This window comes from Odocoileus virginianus, chromosome 10 (genome assembly GCF_023699985.2).
Source record: "Odocoileus virginianus isolate 20LAN1187 ecotype Illinois chromosome 10, Ovbor_1.2, whole genome shotgun sequence".
Classification (NCBI taxonomy): Eukaryota; Metazoa; Chordata; class Mammalia; order Artiodactyla; family Cervidae; genus Odocoileus; species Odocoileus virginianus.
In genome coordinates, this window is record NC_069683.1 from 46273829 (window position 1) to 46293759 (window position 19931).

Sequence of the window (19931 nt, forward strand, 5' to 3'; positions counted from 1 at the left end):
TATATTCAATATATTTTTTTAAAGTATCAATGCACTTAAAATTCCCTTAACTGCCTATCTTTCTGTAATGGTTTTACTGCAATTTCTAAGAATGAAATTAGTGTTATAACAGTATTTACAATACCAATTACTTAACATGAGAAAAACCAGCCCTGAAAAAGTAGCTTCGGAAGCCACTGGTATGCACTACAGGAGCACTAATTCACACAGAGGACTTATTAAGTATTTCTACAGCACATTTATATCTGCCAAGTGCTTCATAATCACTTTTATTAGCTGTTTCTAGTCCAAAGCAATCCATGAAAAACTTCACAGAAGAGGAACCTAGGCGCAGAGAGGAACCAAAGAAAACCAATTTTACTGTGGCGGAAATAACACCATTCACTTACAATATACGCCTGATCCTTCTAACCATCTTTCATCTGCAGAATGAATTTTGATAAAATCAGTTATTGATAAATGTTGAAAAATAGCAAGGAAAAATTGAATGCTCTGGAACAAACCGTTAGACTTGGGACTAACTACTATCTTTCATTACACAGACATACTATAAGGAAGTAAAATTCTGTCAAATGCCAAGCTTAAAGTGAAGTTATTTTTCACACTTGCTTAAAAAAAAAAAAAAAAAAAAAAAACAAGCAGTTCAAACAAATCAAAGCAGTTCATCTAACAATTTTAAAGTCAGGTTCTGTAATAAGGACTCAGGGTCTATTACCAAAAAAAGTAGAAACCAACGAAAAGCAGTGTGTGTGAGGAGGAAGTTCTGGAAGGAGTCAGAATCTGCTGCTTAACCCACTCGGTCAACGTATCTCTTCGAAGATAAAGGTTATAACCAGAACTTGTGGTTTAATCAGTGCATATCTCAGCACCAGCAATGGATCCCATCCAATGTTTTGGAAGAGAAAAACTTGAGCCAGCGCTAGATGTGGAGGAAAGTTCCTTCCTCGGTCCATTTAAACATCCCCATTTCTTTTATCTCTGTCACATCTTAATGAGAAGGGGGAAAAAAAAAAAAAACAATTGTACGCTCACCCAGAGCAGTCTACCCGCGGAGTTGTCAGGACCCCAGGTCTCTCCATGAGAGCCCGTAAAACCCAATTCCCTAATTACAGCCCGTCCGGCTCAGTCCCAGCCGGTAAATCGAGCGCTCTTCCTCACCCCTCTTCCCTCCTATCTCCCGGGGCTAATTCCGTGACCCACATCCCTACATCCTGCGCAGAGCCCCAAACTCTGCAGCCCCACTAGACTTCCGCCCCGGTGGCTCCCCAGTTAACCTCCCCCAGCCCCCACCCCATCTTTGTCTCGCAACCCCAAACACACCACCTCAACGTCCCCCCCCCCCGCCTCCCAACCGCAGCCCTTCCCCCTCCGCCGACCCCCGTCCTCCTGCTCTCCTCCCTACCCCCACAGCCCCCAGCCCTCGGCCCCGGCACCCCGGCTCCTCGCCTCCCCAGCCTCGCACGACCCGTCCCCTCCCCCAGCTTCCTCCGTCCCTTCCTTCCCCTCCCTCAGCCCCTCCGCCCACGCCCACCCCTGCTCCCGCGGGTCCTCCGCAGGGCCTTTCACCTTGTCCATGAGCTTCCAGCACTTCTCCACCATCTTCTTGTCCACGGTCCCCGGCGGGTGGGGGCTGAGGTGGTGGTGGTGGTGGTGGTGCGGCTGGAAGGCGTCCTTCATGAGCCCGATCAGGCCGCCAGAGCCCCCGGAGCCGCCGCCGCCCCCGGCCCCAGAGCTCTTTTTCACGTTGCCGGCCATGGCCCGGGAGAGGGTCAGGGGCCCAGCCGCGTCCGCCGGCTCCGCTCGGCTGCGAGTGAGGGAAGAAGGAGGGCGTGAAGGAGGGGCCTCTCCCGCCGCCGCCGCCGCCGCCGCCGCCGCCGGCCGTCCGGCGGAGGGAGGGGCGGCCGCGGGGAGGGGAGTGGGCGGTGCCGGGCGCGCGAGTGCGCGCGGGCGCGCCCCCTCACAGAGCGCGAGCCCGGGGGGAGCGCGCCGGGCTCGGAGAAGCGAGCGGCCGCGTCTGAGGAGCGGCCTCTCCTGCGCCACCCCCTTCCCGAGTCACCGCTCCCGGAAAGCCGCCGCCAAGTTTCCGCGCCGCCTCCCCCGTCCCTGCCCCCGGGGGGCGGGCCCAGGCCGAACTGTCCCCGTTCGCCCCCTGCTGGAAGAGTGGGGGAAAGGGCGGGGCGTGGCTAACGTGGAGTCTGCGCACTAGGCAGAACCCAGGCCCTCCATGTTCCCTCTGGGTTGTGGGTTGTCACCCCTGGAGGAGGTCGTTGGGCTATTTAAGTTAAGACGGGTAGAGCTAGGAAGTTCCACTGGTTAATCAGAACTAGAACAAAGGCCTCGACCAGTTCTCCCAACAAGGGATTGTAACCTCTTCTGAGTTACTGATTCTGAGAGGTTCTTTTCAGAGGCTTACCCACATGAACCTCTATTTTAATAGAAGAAATTGATGCCTAAGTTGTGAGTCAACCTTCAGTTTCATGTCTATTTCAGTCTGTGGTGAGGGGTCATTTGAATTCTTTTTTTATTTTCTATTTTTAATTGAAGTATATTTGATTTACAATGTGTTCATTTCAGGTGTACAGCAAAGTGATTCAGTTGTATATGTACCTATTATTTCTGATTCTTTTCACTTATAGGTTATTACAAAATGTTAAGTATAGTTTCCTGTGATACAGAGTATGTCTTTGTTGGTTATCTATTTTATATTGAATGTCTTCTTAAAAGGGAGTCTACTGCACTATTTTACTTATAATGATTCTTGGAAAGGATGTTAGAAGAAAGGAGATTTGGGAATTTCATGAAAATCAACTTTGGAATGACATCTGAGTTTAAACTTCTTTTTCTAAACTTCTGGCTTTGTAAAAGCTCTTTTCTACATTATGAAAAGAGTGTGTGTGGGGTGTGGGGGGATGCATGCGCACGCGTGCTTGTGCTCAGTCATTCAGTTGTGTCTGACTTTGTGGCCCCATGGAGTGTAGCCCATCAGGTTCCTCTACCCATGGATTTTCCAGGCAAGAATACTGAAGTGGGTTGCCATGCCCTCCTCCAGGGGATCTTCCCCATCCAGGGATCAAACCCACATCTCCTGCATTGGCAGGCAGATTCTTTACCACTAGTACCACCTGGGAAGCCTTAAGAGAATATGTGCATGCATGCTAAGTCGCTTCAGTCCTGATGCCCTCCTCCAGGGGATCTTCCCAACTGAGGGCCTGAACCCACATCTCTTATGTCTCCTGCATTGGCAGATGGGTTCTTTACCACTGGCACCACCTGGGAATCCCCAATTGTTAAAAAAAGAAATAAAAGAAAAATTAAGACAAGTGCCATGGAAAGAATCTCGATGTTGTCTTTACCCCACACCTGACAAATTAGGAAATTGAACTTTATTTGCTTCTCCTAACATTGTGGAAGAAAAAGGGAAGTTTTCCCCCCCCCAACTGCCTAGTGTTTTAAACTCCTAGTTAAGTCTGGACCAGGGCTTCCCTGGTAGCTCAGATGGTAAAGCGTCTGCCTACAATGCAGGAGACCTGGGTTCAATCCCTGGGTTGGGAAGATCCCCTGGAGAAGGAAATGGCAACCCACTCCAGTGTTCATGCCCGGAAAATCCTATGGACCGGGGAGCCTGCGGGGGCTACAGTCCATGGGGTTGCAGAGTCGGACACGACTGAGCGACTTCAGCTCAGCTCAGCTAAGTCGGGACCAAGGACAGGAATGGGAATGCTGCAGATCATTGCATCCTGATTAGACCTCAGAAAGGCTAGCACCATCAGGCCATGAGTTCTTCCAGGCCCTTTGACCTTCTGAAAACAAAACACTTCCCCCTTTTTTTGCCTTAAGATTCCCCTGCTTAGCACCTTGTTCTGCAGGTGGGTAGGCACCGCCAGTATCAGGCCCTGACCCCAGAAACCTTGAGCTTTGAGCCCTGACCTGAGGAGGCCATGCCCCTCCCAGGAACAGCAATGCAGTTCCCAGTCACTTCCACTTTTCTAGTCTCAAAGTTCCGTTGGAAGAACTTTGAAAAAACAGAACTTCCCTCCTGAAGAAGGAAGTGCCCTGCCCTAATTTGCTAATTCTGAGCCTCAGCTTTGGGACTTAGCAGGCCCTGGTGTGTCAATAAGTACTCAGTTCCGCCTTAGATTCCCCACCTGGCTCTTCTACAAAGCTCTTGACTGATTAGGGAATTAAGCTTATCAAATGATCCTAGAAGAGAGGATGGGGGAATCTCTGAACTGAAAGACTCTTCAACCAGACATTCCTGTTTGTAACTCAGCGGCCTGTATCTACAATTGATTGTGGAGTCAGAATTATCATTTCCTATCAGTAGAATTTCCATTAATTAGTACTTATCTAGAAAGAGTTAGAATAGCTAAAGAAAAAATACAGGCAAAGCTCTTAGATAATTATCAAAACTTCGCACCCCTGATGCGTCCACCCTTAGTTAAAGGCCCTCCTTTCCTCCCACTGCATTTATTGAAACCTTTTCCTGCCACTTTCCTGCCACTAATTTCCCTGCCACTTTCAATCCATTCTTTCACCAGACCAGTGTTCCTAAAGTATACTTCTGACAACATAAAACAAAAAACAAAAACTTTCAGCACTCCCCATTGCCTCCTTAATGAAGTTAATAGTCATGCTCTAACTCCAAACTACCTTGCAGTTCTTTAGTATTCCAATACATATATTCTATGCTGGGTGACTCACCAAGTCACGAAATGCCACAATTCTTTTCTCATCACCATTACTTAGAGCATTCCCTCTGCCTAAAGAGTGCAATGAAATCCAATCCAATTTTTATACTCAAATGTTGTCCTCCTTATCAGACACTCCAGCTAGAAATAATGCTTCTCTCTTCTAAATTTCCATAACTATCTATTTCTCACCTACCACATATTAATTTGAGGGCTTCTCCGGTGGCTTAGCAGTAAAGAATCCATTTTCGACGCAGGAGACTCAGGTTTGATCCCTGGGTTGGGAAGATCCCCTGGAGGAGGAAATCGCAATCCCTTCCAGTATTCTTGCTGGGAAAATCCCATAGACAGAGGAGCTTGGCTGGCTATAATCCAAGGGGGTCGCAGAGTCAGATTCGACTGAAGCAACGGAGCACACATGCAGGCATTAATTTATGCTACACTGTCCTATCAACTTTGGTCTTCCACAGTACCCAGCACACTGTAGACATGCAAGGGGACATTTTTCCCCTCATAGTCAAAGCCTAGATTTAATAGAGTATAGCTCAGTTCAGTTCAGTCACTCAGTTGTGTCCAACTCTGCGACCCCATGGACTGCTGCACACCAGGCTTCCCTGTCCATCACCAACTCCCAGAGCTTACTCAAACTCATGTCCATCGAGTCGGTGATACCATCCAACCATCTCATCCTCTGTCATCTCCTTCTCCTCCTGCCTTCAATCTTTCCCAGCATCAGGGTCTTTTCAGATGAGTCAGTTCTTCACATCAGGTGGCCAAAGTATTGGAATTTCAGCTGCAGCATCAGTCCTTCCAATGAATATTCAGGACTGATCTCCTTTAGGGTAGGCTGGTTTGATCTCCTTGCAGTCCAAGAGACTCTCAAGAACTTTCTCCAACACCACAGTTCAAAAGCACCAATTCTTTGGTGCTCAGCTTTCTTTATAGTCCAACTCTCACATCCATACATGACTACTGGGAAAACTATAGCTTTGACTAGACAAACCTTTGCTGGCAAAGTAATGTCTCTGCTTTTTAGTATGCTGTCTAGGTTTGTCATAGCTTTTCTTCCAAAGAGCAAGCATCTTTTAATTTCATGGCCGCAGTCACCATCTGCAATGATTTTGGAGCGCAAAAAAATAAAGTCTGTCACTGTTTCCATTGTTTCCCCATCTATTTGCCATGAATTGATGGGACTGGATGCCATGATCTTAGTTTTCTGAATGTTGAGTTTTAAGCCAACTTTTTCACTCTCCTCTTTCACTTTCATCAAGAGGCTCTTTAGTTCTTCACTTTCTGCCCTAAGGGTGGTGTCATCTGTATATCTGAGGTTATTGATATTTCTCCTGGCAATCTTGATTCCAGCTTGTGCTTCATCCAGCCCGACATTTCGCATGATGTGCTCTGCATATAAGTTAAATAAGCAGGGTGACAATATACAACCTTGACATACTGCTTTCCCAATTTGGAACCAGTCTGTTGTTCCATGTCCAGTTCTAACTGTTGCTTCTTGACCTGCATACAAATTTCTCAGAGTGAGAAATTAACCCTTGGAGTTGCATATGAGCTTGTGGCTCATCTACACCATCTCTGGCTTGGTTTAAGGCTTCCAATTTGTATTACGTTCAGTATGGTCTGTATATTATAGAATGGGATGGTGTAATTTGTACTTTGTTCCTGCTGCAGCGAGCCATATTTCTTTTAATGCATGATGACCTGTGTCTCACATCTGAATAAAGTAGAGAGGGTGACCTTTTCTCTATGTCTCTTTAAAACCCCAAGATGGGATCCTATTTAAAGGAAGATAGAATTCTGCTGAAATGATCTTTCCTCTTTTCACTTCTGAACTGAGGTTAATGGAAAAAAAAAAAAAAGAACGAAAGATTGACCTTTCTTTCCCAATTTTCACTTGGCTTATTTTCAAAATGTACTAGAGATTGAATCATAGAGCACAATGTCATTCCTGGATGATTCTAGAGCTGGCTCAGTTTGTATCGCATCATGTGATCTGTGGCACTCTTCTTATTCCATTTCACCTTCACCCCAAACCACATCCTCATTCTGCACCTGAAAGTCAGTTGACTGAATGTATTTGAAAAGTAAATGCTCTTCTGAGACACGATATGTTGTTTATTCTCTGTAATCTCTTCCTCAATATGTGACTCCCTGCATCAGCCTAGCAGAGACACTAATTGTTCTATGGAAAAGTCCCCAGCACAGAATTCTGGATGAGGGGAAAGACAGGACAGAGACCTCTACTGCTTTCCTACTCGGGGAGAGAGGGTTGTCAGTGGGGTGGGGTGGGGTGGGGTGGTGGGGGAAGGGCAGGAGTAAATGAAAACGTGTCAAGGTTATAAGAAAAGTCTTCTTCAGATTTGGGACATGTGGGCAAGATTTTCTGGCACTGAAGTAGAGGAACAGTAAGCATTATGAAGAACAAGGCTGGCTCTTCCCTTTACTCTGTAAAATGTCCCTGGGGTCAGAGAGGTATCCTGCAGCTGTGAAGGTGACAAATAAATACCCTCAGGCTCTGCCTGAATCTGCTACTACCTAGAAGGATTCCACCCCTCCCCGCCCCAAGATCTCGTGGCTGTTTCTTCAGATCTGTTCCTGATAACAGGCAATTGACCAAAACTGTTGAGAAAGACAGAGAAATATCTAAAGAAAGAGTCTGCAGTTCCCTAAATCCACAAGGGGGAAAGCCCTGAAGTTTCTGCTGTTTTCATTTTAGCCACTTTGGTGTTCACAAATCTGGGTGGCAGACAGACAACAAGGCTCCCAATGGCAAAAGGCTGGAGAGAGGGGTTTCAGGGAGGGAACAGCTGACTAGGGCAAGCCACTCAGCATTCTCCCTTCCCCAGATTTATTTTTCCAACTATTCGTGACTTCAGCAAGATGCTAGGCAGCATCCCTAAGTGAGGGGCTCCCCCAACATTGTTCCATAAATAATTTAAATAGAAAAATGCAGGAGACTCAGTAGAAGGTCAAGAAAATCCACTAGAGGGAGCCCAGATCAACTCAATGCCACAGGGAACCAAGCCGGCTATTTTCTCAGCTCCTGTCTGAAAGTCAACCACAGACAGGAATAGGGGGAAAGAGGAAATATATTAAGTCGCCATAAAAGAATATAGTCCTGTAAATACCTGGTGAAAATCCAAGCCTTTCAAGATTTGCAAAATCAAAGATTTATTTTTTGGCCACACACTGCGGCTTGCTGGATCTTAGTTTCCAAACCAGGGATCGAACCCATGCCTCTTGCAGTGGAAGCACAGAGTTCTAAACACTGGATTGCCAGGGAATTTCCCAAAATCAAAGATTTAAAGATTTAGGAAACCAAGGCTGAGCCAGGAAAATGATTTACCCAAATTTACATATCTGGAGAAGGGTAAGGATGAGAAGTCAAAAGCTCCTGTCTCTAACCGGTACCCTTTCTTCTTGATTTGCATCTACGTCAGAAGGGCATGGCAACCCACTCCAGTATTCTTGCCTGGAGAATCCAACGGACAGAGAAGCCTGGAGGTCTACAGTCCATGGGGTCACAAGAGTCGAACACAACTGAAGCCACTTAGCACAGAACCTTGAGGTCCTAGGTCTAACTCTCCTCTGTGTCTCATTTATCCGAAATAGGAAACTCAACTACCATCTTCTGAATTTCTTTCCCTCATTCACCATAGAATACCTTCTATGGTATTCTAGAATACCTAAAACTGAAGGGATCTTCAATTTTAAGCCTATTTAATAATATTGTTTTGTTGATAAGACTTTGGGAAGTGTAAATCACCCCAAATGGCTACCGTCAGTTCTGTTCCTCTGTATCAGCACAATAGCTGATTTTTTTTCGATGTGTAAATCTATAATTTATAAGTGTCCAAATTGCAGGCAGTGGTACATAGAAGTGAATCATAGTTAGTCAGTTCCAAAGCCCTTTTTCCTCAAACTACACTTAGGATCTGGGGACAAGAAGAGTATTGGCCCTCTGAGACCTTGGTATTTTAAGCGTTGTATTTAGCCCCTTCTACCAGACATGATTAAAGCGACTAAGCAAGCATGCATGTACCTTCCTATCAACTCCATGTTTCCCAGTTGCCTGGACAACATGCAGCCTCCAGAAGCCCAACCTTCCAGTTCTCAGTCCCACCCACAAATGAAATTTGCCACTCCGGATTGGGTCCCAGAACACAATCTCCTCCTCCAACTCCTTGCTGGTTGGGTCTTTTCTCTGCCCCTCCTGGAGAATGGGTCACACCACAAGGAGACACAACAGACAAGTGAGGGTCTTGGAGGAAGGAAGAGGCAGGGTAAGGATGATGGGAAGAGAGAAGGGGCCAGGTACTGAGCTTTATTTTCTCTGAAAGAGGGTTGAGAGGAATGATTTCTGTACTTCAAGACTGACTGGTAGAGAGAAACAGGTTCATCCTTCCCACTGGCCCCAGCCTTGCCTAAGTTTCCAAGGAAACCAAGAACTGAAGCTTCTGGAAAGTGTAAGAGACAGACTTGGAGACGAGAGCACTAATTCTCCTGGGACTTCTGGGCCTCTAGGGAGTCAGGAGAGTGTCTCCACGTCCAGGCCTAAATATGAGCCCCCTCCCTCCCTCCAGGACAGGAAGGAGATGCCACCTAAGGCCAAACAAAAAGGGACAAAAGCTGGGGCCCAGAAGAAGAAAAGGAATGCAGGTGCTGGTGAGTCAGACTGGGTGGAGGTGGGTGCCTCCCTGCCTCTCCTTGTTCTGGCTCAGAGACCTCCAGAGAGAATTCAGCCCTCTGCGTGACAAGATGGAGCTGTCTTGGCCTTTCCCCTTTATATCCATGTCCAGGTTCCATGGAGCTGGGAACGTGGGAAAATCAGCGCCCATGAATCCTTTCTGGCTTTGTGCCTTCCTTATATATTCATTACACATCTTTTAAGTCCCTACTATGTGCTGGGCAGTGAACTCATTAGACTTTGCCGTCAGAGATCCCTCATTTAGTGGTCCTCATATCGCCCACAAAAAAAAAAGAGAAGTCCAGGGTACAGGAGGAGGATGGGAGGGGAGTAGGGAAGGCTGAGATCCTGACAGGCTGAGGGTCTGCCGTCTTGCCAGGGCAGATGTGGAGGCTGAATCCATGCTCAGGCTGGCACTGCTGGAAAAGGAGGTGCTCCAAGACCGCTTGGGTAAGCAGGGTGGAAGTTCTGGGGGCAACAGAGACAGTGGGCATTTGTGTATCCCTGGGAGCTTAAAGTTTTGGAGCCATGGTGGAGGGCTGAGCTGCTCTCTAACCATCCCCTAATGGGAAAAGATTGTCAAGGGTTGGGGTCGTGAGGACAGGGTGGGCAGTGAGGGCTGATAAAGAAAGCTATCTTTTTATAGCTGGAATACAGAGGGAGTTTTTCCCTCTTAGTAACAAAGAGTCTGTAGGATTCTAAGGCGGGGAAGGGGAAACACACAGAATGACAATGAGAGACTGACAGCGTGCCACCAGGTTTCTGAAGGTGGACAGAATCCATCAAGCTCTGGGGGCTGAGTCAGTGGAGTCCCCAGCCAGTGCAGAGGGCCGCTCTGGACTGTTCACAGCTCTGCAGAGGGATGAAGCCCGCCGAGCCAAGGCTTCTGAAGACCAGCTGAAGCAGAGGATCAGAGACCTGGAGGCTGAACTGGAGCGGGCCCGGAGCGAAGGGAAGGCCATATATGCAGGTGTGAGGTTGATCAAGCAGGCGGGCGGGAGACAGGGGCCTGCAAGAGGACAGCTGGGAGGGCCCGAGGATGCTAGGAAGGGAGGCAAGGAGGACTTCAAACTGCCATACCTAGCCTCAGCCCTCCCAGCACGCACAGGAATCCTGAAGGAACCAAAGGAAGATCTTCTGTGGTCTTGGGCAGGAACCTTCCATGACGCGCAGTGCTAAGTGCTTGATGTCACGTGGGTTATAAAACGCAGCCCTAGCCTTTGTCTCACTCCTCCCGTGGGAGTGGGTGGGAAGGAGGGCCTGAATTCCCATCCTGAGCTGGCACAGCGGGTGGGTATCTTGTTTCCTAGCTCTGTCCCCACCTTCTCAGATCACCACAAGAAGAACCCAGAAGACCTTTTTTTTAAGATTTTTTTTTTTAATTTGATGTGGACCATTTTTTAAGTCTTTATTAGATTTGTTACAATATTGCTTCTGTTTTGTGTTTTTGGCCCTGAGGAATGTGGGATCTTAGCTTCCAGATCAGGGATGAAACCCACATCCCCTGCATTGGTAGGTGAAGTCTTAAACACTGGACTGCCAGGGAAGGCCCCCAAAAGACCTTTATGCCCCTGTCCACTGGATCAAGCAGAGCCCTCCCCACCCACAACTCCTTGTCCTTTCTCCACTGCTCTCTCCCCACCTGGGTCCCTGGCCACCCACCGCTCTGCCAGAGATGAGTCGTCAGTGCCGGAGCCTGCAGGCAGCAATGCAGAGTCGCAGCAGGCAGCTGGAGGAAGAAGTGAAGGGCCTGCGCAAGCAGTTAGGTAGGCTTCCCAGGTGGCCCTAGTGGTAAAGACCGCCTGGCAATGCAGGAGACTTAAAAGACGGGGGTTCCATCCCTGGGTCAGGAAGATCCCCTGGAGGAGGGCATGGCAACTCACTCCGTAGTCTTGCCTGGAGAATCCCATGGGCAGAGGAGCCTGGACGGCCCCATTCCATGGGGTCACAAAGAGTCGAACACTAAGCAATTTAGCACATACACACAGCACACCCTAGCCTCACAGCACTTTCTCTCAGAGGATCACTGACGTAGTCCAGCCTGAAGGGGTGGAGTTAGGATGGTCTTTCTTTAGAAAACTCTCTCATTTTAAGCTCAATTTAAGCTTAACTGCTGCTGCTGCTGCTAAGTCACTTCAGTCATGTCCGACTCTGTGCGACCCCATAGATGGCAGCCCACCAGGCTCCCCCGTCCCTGGGATTCTCCAGGCAAGAATACTGGAGTGGGTTGCCATTTCCTTCTCCAACGCATGCAAATGAAAAGTGAAAGTGAAGTCGCTCAGTCATGTCCAACTCTTAGCGACTGCAGCCTACCAGGCTCCTCCATCCATGGGATTTTCCAGGCAAGAGTACCGGAGTGGGGTTAAGCTTAACTAAGTTTGCTTAATTTAAGCAAACTCTCTCAATTTAAGCTCTCATACTGTCTTCCCCACTGACTCTCCTACCACTTGCAACAGAATGTTCAGGATGGCAAAAAATACCCTATCTTAAACTTTAAGTTATAAGTGAAAAAGACCTAACTTTCTCACTGCATCTCCCTCTCTCAATGGTCTCTCTACAGACAGTTCTTACTCCCCACCGCCACCATGTCTCTCATGAGCAAAACACATTCTCTCTTAGTTTGGCTAATTTTTAGAATGAAAGCAAGCTTGAATGTAACCATTTGAATTACTTACCTCTGTATCTTCAAGACCTAATGTGTGGTAGGTCCTAAATAACTATTCGGTAAAAAATAAATGAGCTTCTAAATAAGCAACAAAGCAAAACAAAAAAACAGGAAGCTTTTGCTCTCTTCCATCTTGGTAACAGGACAGAGTTGAAAAATTTTAGCATGGCACGGATTTTCCATAATTTTGGCCTCAAAGTTTTCTTATCCTAAAATAGCTTTAGTTTAGCTTTAGATATCCAAGAGTTGCTTATCTGCCCACGCAGACCCTGAGTTCCTTTCCTAATCTTTGCCTTATCTCAAATGCAATCAGCATTTATTAAGCACCTCCTACATACTAGGTGCTTTCCCACACATTATCACATTTTTTTAAATGTATTTTTATTTATTTTTGTTTGGCTGCCCCAGGTCTTAGTTGGGAGCATGTGGGATCTTTAGTTGGGGCATGTGAACTCTTAGTTGCAGCGTGTGGGATCTAGTTCCCCGACTAGGGATCAAACCTGAGCCCCCTGCATTGGGAGTGCAGTCTTAGCCACTGGCACTGGGGAAGTCCTCACATTATCACATTTAACTCTCAGAGCACACCCGTGAAGTATGTGTCATTTTCTCTATAAAGATGAAGAAACTGAGTCTTAGAGATGTGTCAGATGTTACACAAGTAGTGAATGGCAACCTGATTTGGGAGCCAAATCTCTTGTCCCAAGCCCTCTCTCTCTCTCTGTTAATGGTATATGTCAGCTCTTTATAGGAACTAGGGGAAGTTGACAGCTCTGGGGGAGTCTGGAACAGTCCTGCTCATGTTGTGCTCTTTGGGTGGGAGATTCTGTTCAGAGTGTCCTCTTTCATCCTCCCCGTGGCACCATCTCCCCCAGAATTGTGCCAGAGGGAGGCTGAGACTGCACAGAGGGAGGCCAAGCAGGCCCTCGGAGAGCGGGACCGGACTCTGGCTCAGCTTCGGGCCCACGTGGCAGACATGGAGGCCAAGTATGAGGAAGTCTTACATGTAAGCCCTACCCTCTGAAGACCAGCCATCCCAGTATCCAGCCCTCCCCCATCCCCACAGATCCCAGCCAGTATGACAATGGTAGCCCCGGGGGAAGCGAAAGAAGCATCTCTACAGAGCACTCTGCTCTGTCTTAGGGCATCCAACCATGCCTACCCACTAAGAATAAGAGCTTGAAGAAACACTGGCCAGGAAAGCTTACAGCCAGGCTGGGGGCACCCCTCACCCCACCCTCTCCCTTCCTGAGATTGAAGCTCGGTGTCTGCAGGACAGCCTGGACCAGCTCCTGGCTAAGCTGAGAGCTGTGAAGCCTCAGTGGGACGGGGCTGTGCTGAGACTCCACGCCAGGCTCAAGGAGCAGCTCCGCCAGTTTGGACTCAACCCCCTGGATCTTTGAGGCTGTGAGTCTCTAGTCTCTGGGGCCCTCTGAGACCCCAGCAATAAAGGTGTCTTGATGTAGACCTCAGCAGGACTGTGAGATGTGTTTTTTTGGCAGAGAGGAGTGCCTCTCATGGGAATATCTCAGCTGTGGACTGACCCATTACCCTGAAGATGGAATAAGAAGAGAGAAATTTGACTAGGTCTCAACTTCTCTCCTAGAGAGTCTGGGTCCCACCCCTTGAGCCTGGAGCCCTTTTGGTCACCCTATCCCCACCAGCACCAACAAAGGCAGCCAGATTTGTGGATAAAGGCCTTTTCTATAAAGGACAAACAGTGACTAGGCACCAGCCCCCACAATCCTCAGATGCCCACAGAGGGAAGGTGCAGCTAGTCTCCAAATTCTTGTAATATACCCAACATCCTGCAGTCATGCTTAGGGCAAGTTCCAGATGGCTTCAATCCTAGCCAGTCCCACAGCCTACCTGAAAAGGGAATACTTTCTGCTTCTCCTTTTTTTTTTTACTACAACGTTCTCAGTTCTACTTCATTTCTGGTTAAATGTGGAAGCGGGAGATTTTGAAAAGAGTTCCCAGCATTGCCTTTTATTGAATTTATAATGTCATTTTAAAAGTTCATTTAATTTAATTAATTTTGTATAAAGTAGGAATAACCAAATATATTCTAACTGTTCTGCCATCTCTTGGGAATAATAGAATATATTCACCATAATAGAAATAGCAGAAACAGTTCATTTTCACCCTCTATAGATTCTTCCTTTCAGTAATTTGTGTTTCATCCTTACAGACTGATCTTTCATGTAGAACAGGTAGAGGTTTAGATAGAAATAAGCATCAGGAGTCTACTCACTATGCACAATTGTTTCCACTATGCACAACTGTGTATCTTTTAGCTATGGTGCTTAAAAGGCTTCCTGGGTAGCTTAGTAAAGAATTCACTTGCAATGCAGGAGACCTAAATTCAATCCCTGGATTAAGAAGATCCCCTGGAGAAGGAAATGGCAACCCACTCCAGTATTCTTGCCTGGAAAATCCCATGGACAGAGAGGAGACTGGCAGGTTATAGTCCATGGAGTCACAAAAGAGTTGGACGCAACTGACAGCTAAACCACCACACCACCAGGGTGCTTAAACTTCCTCCAAGAGAAATAAATATAACACATTTTTAAAAGGGGGGCGGGGAGGTTTCCCACACCAAATAATTCTCTGTAGACATAATTTAACTTTTGTGTTACAATTTAACTCAATTGTGGCACTATCTACCTGGCCATAGCATCAGATCCCACAGGTTAAGGGCTCAGTCCCACAAGACTGCCCTCAACCTCAAATACCAATCTGAAGTCCAGGTTGTCACTTGTGCTTTTGACTAACTGGCTATCAATCAGTGATAGCCACAACCCCCTCCCCGGGTTCAATCATTTGCTAGAGTGATTGAATTCAGGGAAATGGTTTACTTACTAGATCACCATTTTATTACAAAGGACACAACTCAAGAACAGCCAGATGCAAGAGATACACAGGGTGGGGTATGAGCATGGAAGCTCCACATCCTCTCCAGGTGTGCCACCCCCTGGCACCTCCACTGTTCATCAACAAAGAAAGCTCTCTGAACCTGTGCTTCTGGGTTTCTATGGAGACTTCATTATGTAGGCATGATTAATCAATCCACTGGTCACTGGTGATTAATTCAACCTCCAGCCCCTCTCCCCTCCCAGGAGAGTGAGGGTGGCAGTGGCACTGAAAGTTCCAGCCCGCTAATCAGATGATCGTTTCTCCTGGAAACCAGTGCCCCATTCTTAGGTGCTTCCCAAAAGGTACCTCATTGACAAGAATAGCTGTAATTGAAAGAGCCTTATTATGAATAACAGAAGACAACTTTATCACTCTTATTACTTAGGAAATCCCAAGGATTTTAGGAACTCTCTGCCAGGAAAGGATAGGAAAACCTAATATATATTTCTTGTTATAAATCACAAAATCGCACTGCTCATCTCAAGCAGATCTTCATCTCTGGGGCACAGCTCCCAAAGACCCCACATGACTTCCTCCAGAATCAAGCGGGAAGCTCCCTCATGGGCCCACCTGAGGGCTCTGGCCACACCCTCTTCCAGGAGGTGGACCCATGGGAAGGGAGGGAGACCTTGAACAATCCTGTGACTGGAGGTATCAGGAGTCCTAAAGCTGCAGCTTCTGGTTTAAAGAGAGTATCTCGGCTCCTACCACCTCAGACTGGAGGGTGAAGACAGGAAAGCTTGGGCAGATCATTGCCAAGCACAGGGTGCTACAGCAGATCTGAGGCCAGAACCCCGTCCTAAGCAGAGAAAGAAGGGAAGAAGTCATTCAGTGAACAGAAGAGTTCCTTTTCCCTGCCCCCACCTGCACTGGAATGCCCACAAATAGGGGCTTCTTCTCCGGGGTCCTTCTGTCCCCACCCACCCTGGCCTAAAGTCCCAACCAGGGTCCCCCAAACTGCTTCACCCTGCAGCTTCCCGCTCTGCCCGCCTCTCTGACCAACCCCCTCCTCTTCTGGCTATCTCTTCTTCCTCACCTCTCTGGACCCTGGGGGAATCCAGGCTTCCAAGCCCTGCTGAGATCTGGCCGCCAACTTCAGGTACAGGGGTGGCTTTGCCTCAGCCAGCTGCTGAAGTCTTTTCAGGTCATTCTCTCCACCCATGGGATACCCATTCACCTCCAGAATCATGTCTCCTGTTTGCAGCCCGGCCTGGGCAGCGGAGCCTCCTAGGGTCACCTGGTGGAATAGGTGGGGTCTAGAGGAGCCTGGAACATTGCAGAAATGTTTGCTGGGTATTCTAGGGCTCTGGGAGGGAAGCAAGAAAAGGCTCATCAAGAGGCAAAGGATTGAAAACATCCAAGGTGCCCGGGGCATCCATCACCTGGGAGATGAAGAGACCAGGCTTGCTGGCCACACCACTGAGTCGGAAGCCGTAGCTACCACCAGGCCCAGGGTACAGGAAGCACTGGCGGAAGTTGCCTGGGACAGGAGCCACTGTTGTGTCTTCAGCAGGTGGGCTCTTGCTCTCAACCACAGAGGCTGAGCCACTACCCCGGGGAGAGTCAGGAGCCTCTGTGCTCTCCAAGAAGAGGAGCGGAGACAAGCGAACCTGGAAAAGAGGAAGCGGACAAATCGGTTGCTCCTCCCTAACCTGAGCCCTGCTCCATTCCGGCCCCTTCTCTAGCCCCAGCCCCTCAGCTCGCACCATGCTGAAGAAGCGGTCAGCCTTGGGGTCGACGACAATGAGGGAGACACGGGAACCCTGCGCCCGGATCTTGGACACTGCCTCCTCGTGGCCCAGCCCCTCCACGCTCTCCCCAGCCACAGCCACCAGCCGGTCCCCAGCCTGCATCCCGGCCTTCTCCGCTGGCAGTCCTGGGTCCACCTCCCATAGGAACTGACCTGGGATGCAGACATCCTCATGGCTCCTTCCCTCCCAACCGCCAGTGCCAGCCCAGGCCACTGTGTGCCCACTGGGGGACTGACCCAGGGGTACACAGGAGGAGGAGGCCCCGGGCTGGGGTTCAGCCAGGGCCACCACTTGTGTGCACTGAGCAGTGGATGCAGACACTGGTGTGCCCACCCCAAGGCCCGCCTTCCCGCCTCATCCCCAGGGCTCCCACTCACCGAGGCGACCGTCAAGGCCCTTCTCCTCCCGGAGCACGAACCCGAAGCCCTGGGGCCCTTTCTCGAGATGCAGACAGCGGGGCTTGGAGGGCAGTGCCCAGCCCTCTGCCAGAGGTGCAGCCAGGGGCATTCCCAGCTGGCGACACTGTTCCTCCACCTCTGGCCCTGCCACCAGCAGGGTCACCTGCTTGCCACTCTGCCAAAGCTGTGGGGACCCAGCAGGGCATCAGCATCAACCAACTGGGGAGGGAGGGCAGAGGCAGGCACCCCATCCCAGCCCTTCTTCCCAGGCCCTAGAATGAAGCCCTCGGGAGGGGAGGGGGGTGGCGAGCACAGAGTGGAAAGGGAAGGATGGTGACAGAGGCACAAGATCAGACTGGGAGAATGAGAGTCTACTTCCCGAGACAGGGAGAAGGCCCAGAGGGGTGAGGACCAAGAGGAACCAGCCATACCTTCCTGTTGAGTTGGTTATGTGTGAGCTTTTCCACACTGACCCCATTCACTTCTAGCAGCCGGGCCCCAGGGGGCACTCCTGCCCGCTCAGCTGCTCCTCCAGTGCTCAGCACTAACCAGAAAGGACCCCGATGTCCTGGAAGCCCAAAAGGTGACTTTCTGCCTGCCGCCCACAAGTACAGGGCTCAGACCCCCCCTCCTGACCCCTGCCACGCTCTAAGCTCACCTTGGGTGACACTGAAGCCAAAGCCACCCTCGTCTTTCACTATGTGGCACAGCCGAGGCCGGACCCCCTGGCCGAGAGGGGGACAGAGGTGGGCGTTGTTCCCCCACTGAGCTCGGGCCACCTCATGCACGTGCTGCGCCAAGACTGTCAGCAATACCCGAGGCCCGCTGGCCCGGATCCGGCGTATCACCTGAACAGCAGGCATGCGGGGTGGGCTTGGGCTGGCCCCCTTTATGAAGGTCCCCTCCTCAGAAGCCACACTCTTCACCACGGGAACCAGCTCTCTGGAGGCCTTCACCCAACCATTCTGACCTAGGGTATCCCTAAATTCTGGGAGATGGGGGAAGTGACCCCCCACCCTCCACCTCCCATGTGGGAGGTATGTCACCCCCACATACCCAAGGAGGTAACCAAGAGGCTTCTGTCTCCCTCAGGTGCTGCAGAACATTCCCTCGTACCACCGGGATTCCAGCCCAACCTCACCATCAAATAATCTTCATGTTCCACGACGTGGTTGTTCACCCCCAGGATCCAGTCCCCTTCTCGAAGACCCTGGCGCTGGGCGGAAGAGCCTTGCTCCACCCTGCACACCACATGCCCAGCCCTGCCCGGCTGCTGCTGCAGGTGGAAGCCAAAAGTCCTGCCCTCCTCTTTATTCAGCAGGTAGAAGCGAGGCCGTTCCAGGCTCCAGAGATCTGGATGGGGAGGTGGGCAGCAGAAAAGGTGGAGGAAAGGGGACATGACCCAAGTCACGTTATGCCTGGTAGTCCCTGCCCATGTGATTGAACAGTGGACAGGCTTCTGCCCAGTTAGGTGTTGGGCAGAGGGGCTGAACACAGCCCAGGCAGAGTGGATGGGACAGAAGGAAAAAGCCCAGCCCCCTTCCACCTCCATGTAGTCACTCCCCACCAAGGCCGTCATCAGAGGGAGACAGTGAGTGGTTTCCAAGGAGACGGGATGCTTTGTTGGTGCCCTGGTGGCTCTGGGGAAAGGAAGTGGTTGCCCCAGGGGGGTGGGGGAGGTTACCAGAAGGGTTGTAGTCTTCAGCCAGGGAGAGGACAGGATTATCAATGCCCAGCTTTGGGTTAAACTCAAACTTCCTGCAACGAGGCAAGTCACACACGTAGAAGAAAGCTGACATCCAGACTTGGGTCCCAGGCTCGCCTTGAGGTGCCAAAGGCAGCTGATGAGCCTCCCCACCTTCAGTTCCCTCCTCTCCTTGCCCCAGTCTTTTGCAGCATGGCACTTACAGGGCCAAGGAAGCTGTGTCCTGAAGATCTGCCAGGCAAAGAAGGGATGAGGGGACGAGAGGCAGTCTGCCTCCCGAGACTCCACTTCCATGGTCATTACTGAAAGGACTTAGGGGAACCCCCAAATTCAAGACTCGCCCTATGTTCTGCTCCAAAAGGGTCTTCCCTTCCCCTTCCTTCCTCTCCCTGGCCCAGGCCTTCTGATATACACAGAAATCTGAGCATATCAGTACAGGGCGTGGACCAGGAAGGCAGACACATCCACCCACTCACCTCTCACCTCCTAACTTCCAGTCTATTTTCAGGGCTCCAAGCCCCAATACCAAGTGTGTCCTAGTCCCAAAGCCTTCCAATCCGCCCTCTGCCCTGAAGTCCCCTCCGGAGGGTTTCTCCCAGCCTCCTACCTGCAGCTGCCTCCATGGCTGGATCTGCGACCCAGCGCTCAGTGTAAGGACAAGGTCCATCGAAACCAGCTGATCCTCCCACCTACCCCCGCCCCCACGTCCCGCCTCCTTCAAGACACTGCCTTAGAAGCAGCTGGGTAATGGTTAAGGGGAGGAGAGTCCTGTCTTCTGGGGAAGTGTATATGTCCTTCCCGCCCCATTCCTGAGCCCCGACTTTCTCAGGAGGCTCTGCTGCTGTCCCAGGTCCCCCTCTGTGCAGAGAAAGGTCACTATAATTACTGGTCACTGCAATTCCAAGTCTGGGATAAGTGTATGACATGGATGACAGAAGCCCTATGACCCAACATGGCCTCCACCCGCCCCAACATCTAGTTCATGTACCACCCCCTCCCCAGCCCTCGCTGCCTCTGAACTTAGTGCTCAAGAAATGTCTGCAACAGAAACTGGCCAGTGGTTTAACCAGAATGACCAAGAACAGTACCCTTTCTTGAAAGCAACAGGCAAA

At 49.9% G+C, this 19931-nt stretch overlaps 3 protein-coding genes across 9 annotated transcripts in view; 1 reads left to right on the forward strand and 2 right to left on the reverse strand.

Annotated features, from left to right (window-relative positions):
* The window catches only part of CBL (Cbl proto-oncogene), an 87946-nt gene extending 85915 nt beyond the window's left edge, over positions 1-2031 (reverse strand). Inside the window, exon 1 of one of the 2 annotated variants that reach the window (XM_020872032.2) lies at positions 1567-2031. In XM_020872032.2, coding sequence (XP_020727691.1) covers positions 1567-1755 — 189 coding nt within the window. In that variant the 5' untranslated portion in view covers positions 1756-2031. The remainder of the gene's footprint in view (positions 1-1566) is intronic. The other variant, XM_020872036.2, reaches the window with a different exon arrangement.
* Positions 2032-2232: 201 nt separating this feature from the next.
* Positions 2233-13521, forward strand: DRC12 (dynein regulatory complex subunit 12 homolog). 6 transcript variants are annotated; one of them, XM_020871999.1, is made up of 7 exons: positions 2233-2496; positions 9284-9365; positions 9772-9837; positions 10238-10357; positions 11061-11153; positions 12925-13055; positions 13324-13521. In XM_020871999.1, exons 2-7 carry the CDS (start codon positions 9296-9298, stop codon positions 13450-13452), a joined length of 609 nt encoding a protein of 202 aa, XP_020727658.1. In that variant the 5' UTR covers positions 2233-2496; positions 9284-9295; the 3' UTR covers positions 13453-13521. The 6 variants fall into 6 exon arrangements, with proteins under 6 accessions (XP_020727658.1, XP_020727657.1, XP_020727660.1 ...); XM_020871998.1 differs by having other exon boundaries at positions 2233-2457; XM_020871995.2 differs by lacking the exon at positions 2233-2496 and adding an exon at positions 8696-8983.
* A 1381-nt stretch (positions 13522-14902) lies between these two features.
* On the reverse strand, positions 14903-19849 carry NHERF4 (NHERF family PDZ scaffold protein 4). The gene is made up of 9 exons (XM_070473480.1): positions 18799-19849; positions 18256-18467; positions 17773-17962; positions 17546-17682; positions 17094-17298; positions 16672-16868; positions 16348-16575; positions 16002-16202; positions 14903-15764 (listed from the first exon to the last, which is right to left on the reverse strand). The coding sequence occupies exons 1-9, from the start codon at positions 18911-18913 to the stop codon at positions 15735-15737; spliced, it is 1515 nt and encodes a 504-aa protein (XP_070329581.1). The 5' UTR covers positions 18914-19849; the 3' UTR covers positions 14903-15734.
* Between the last annotated feature and the right edge of the window lie 82 nt (positions 19850-19931).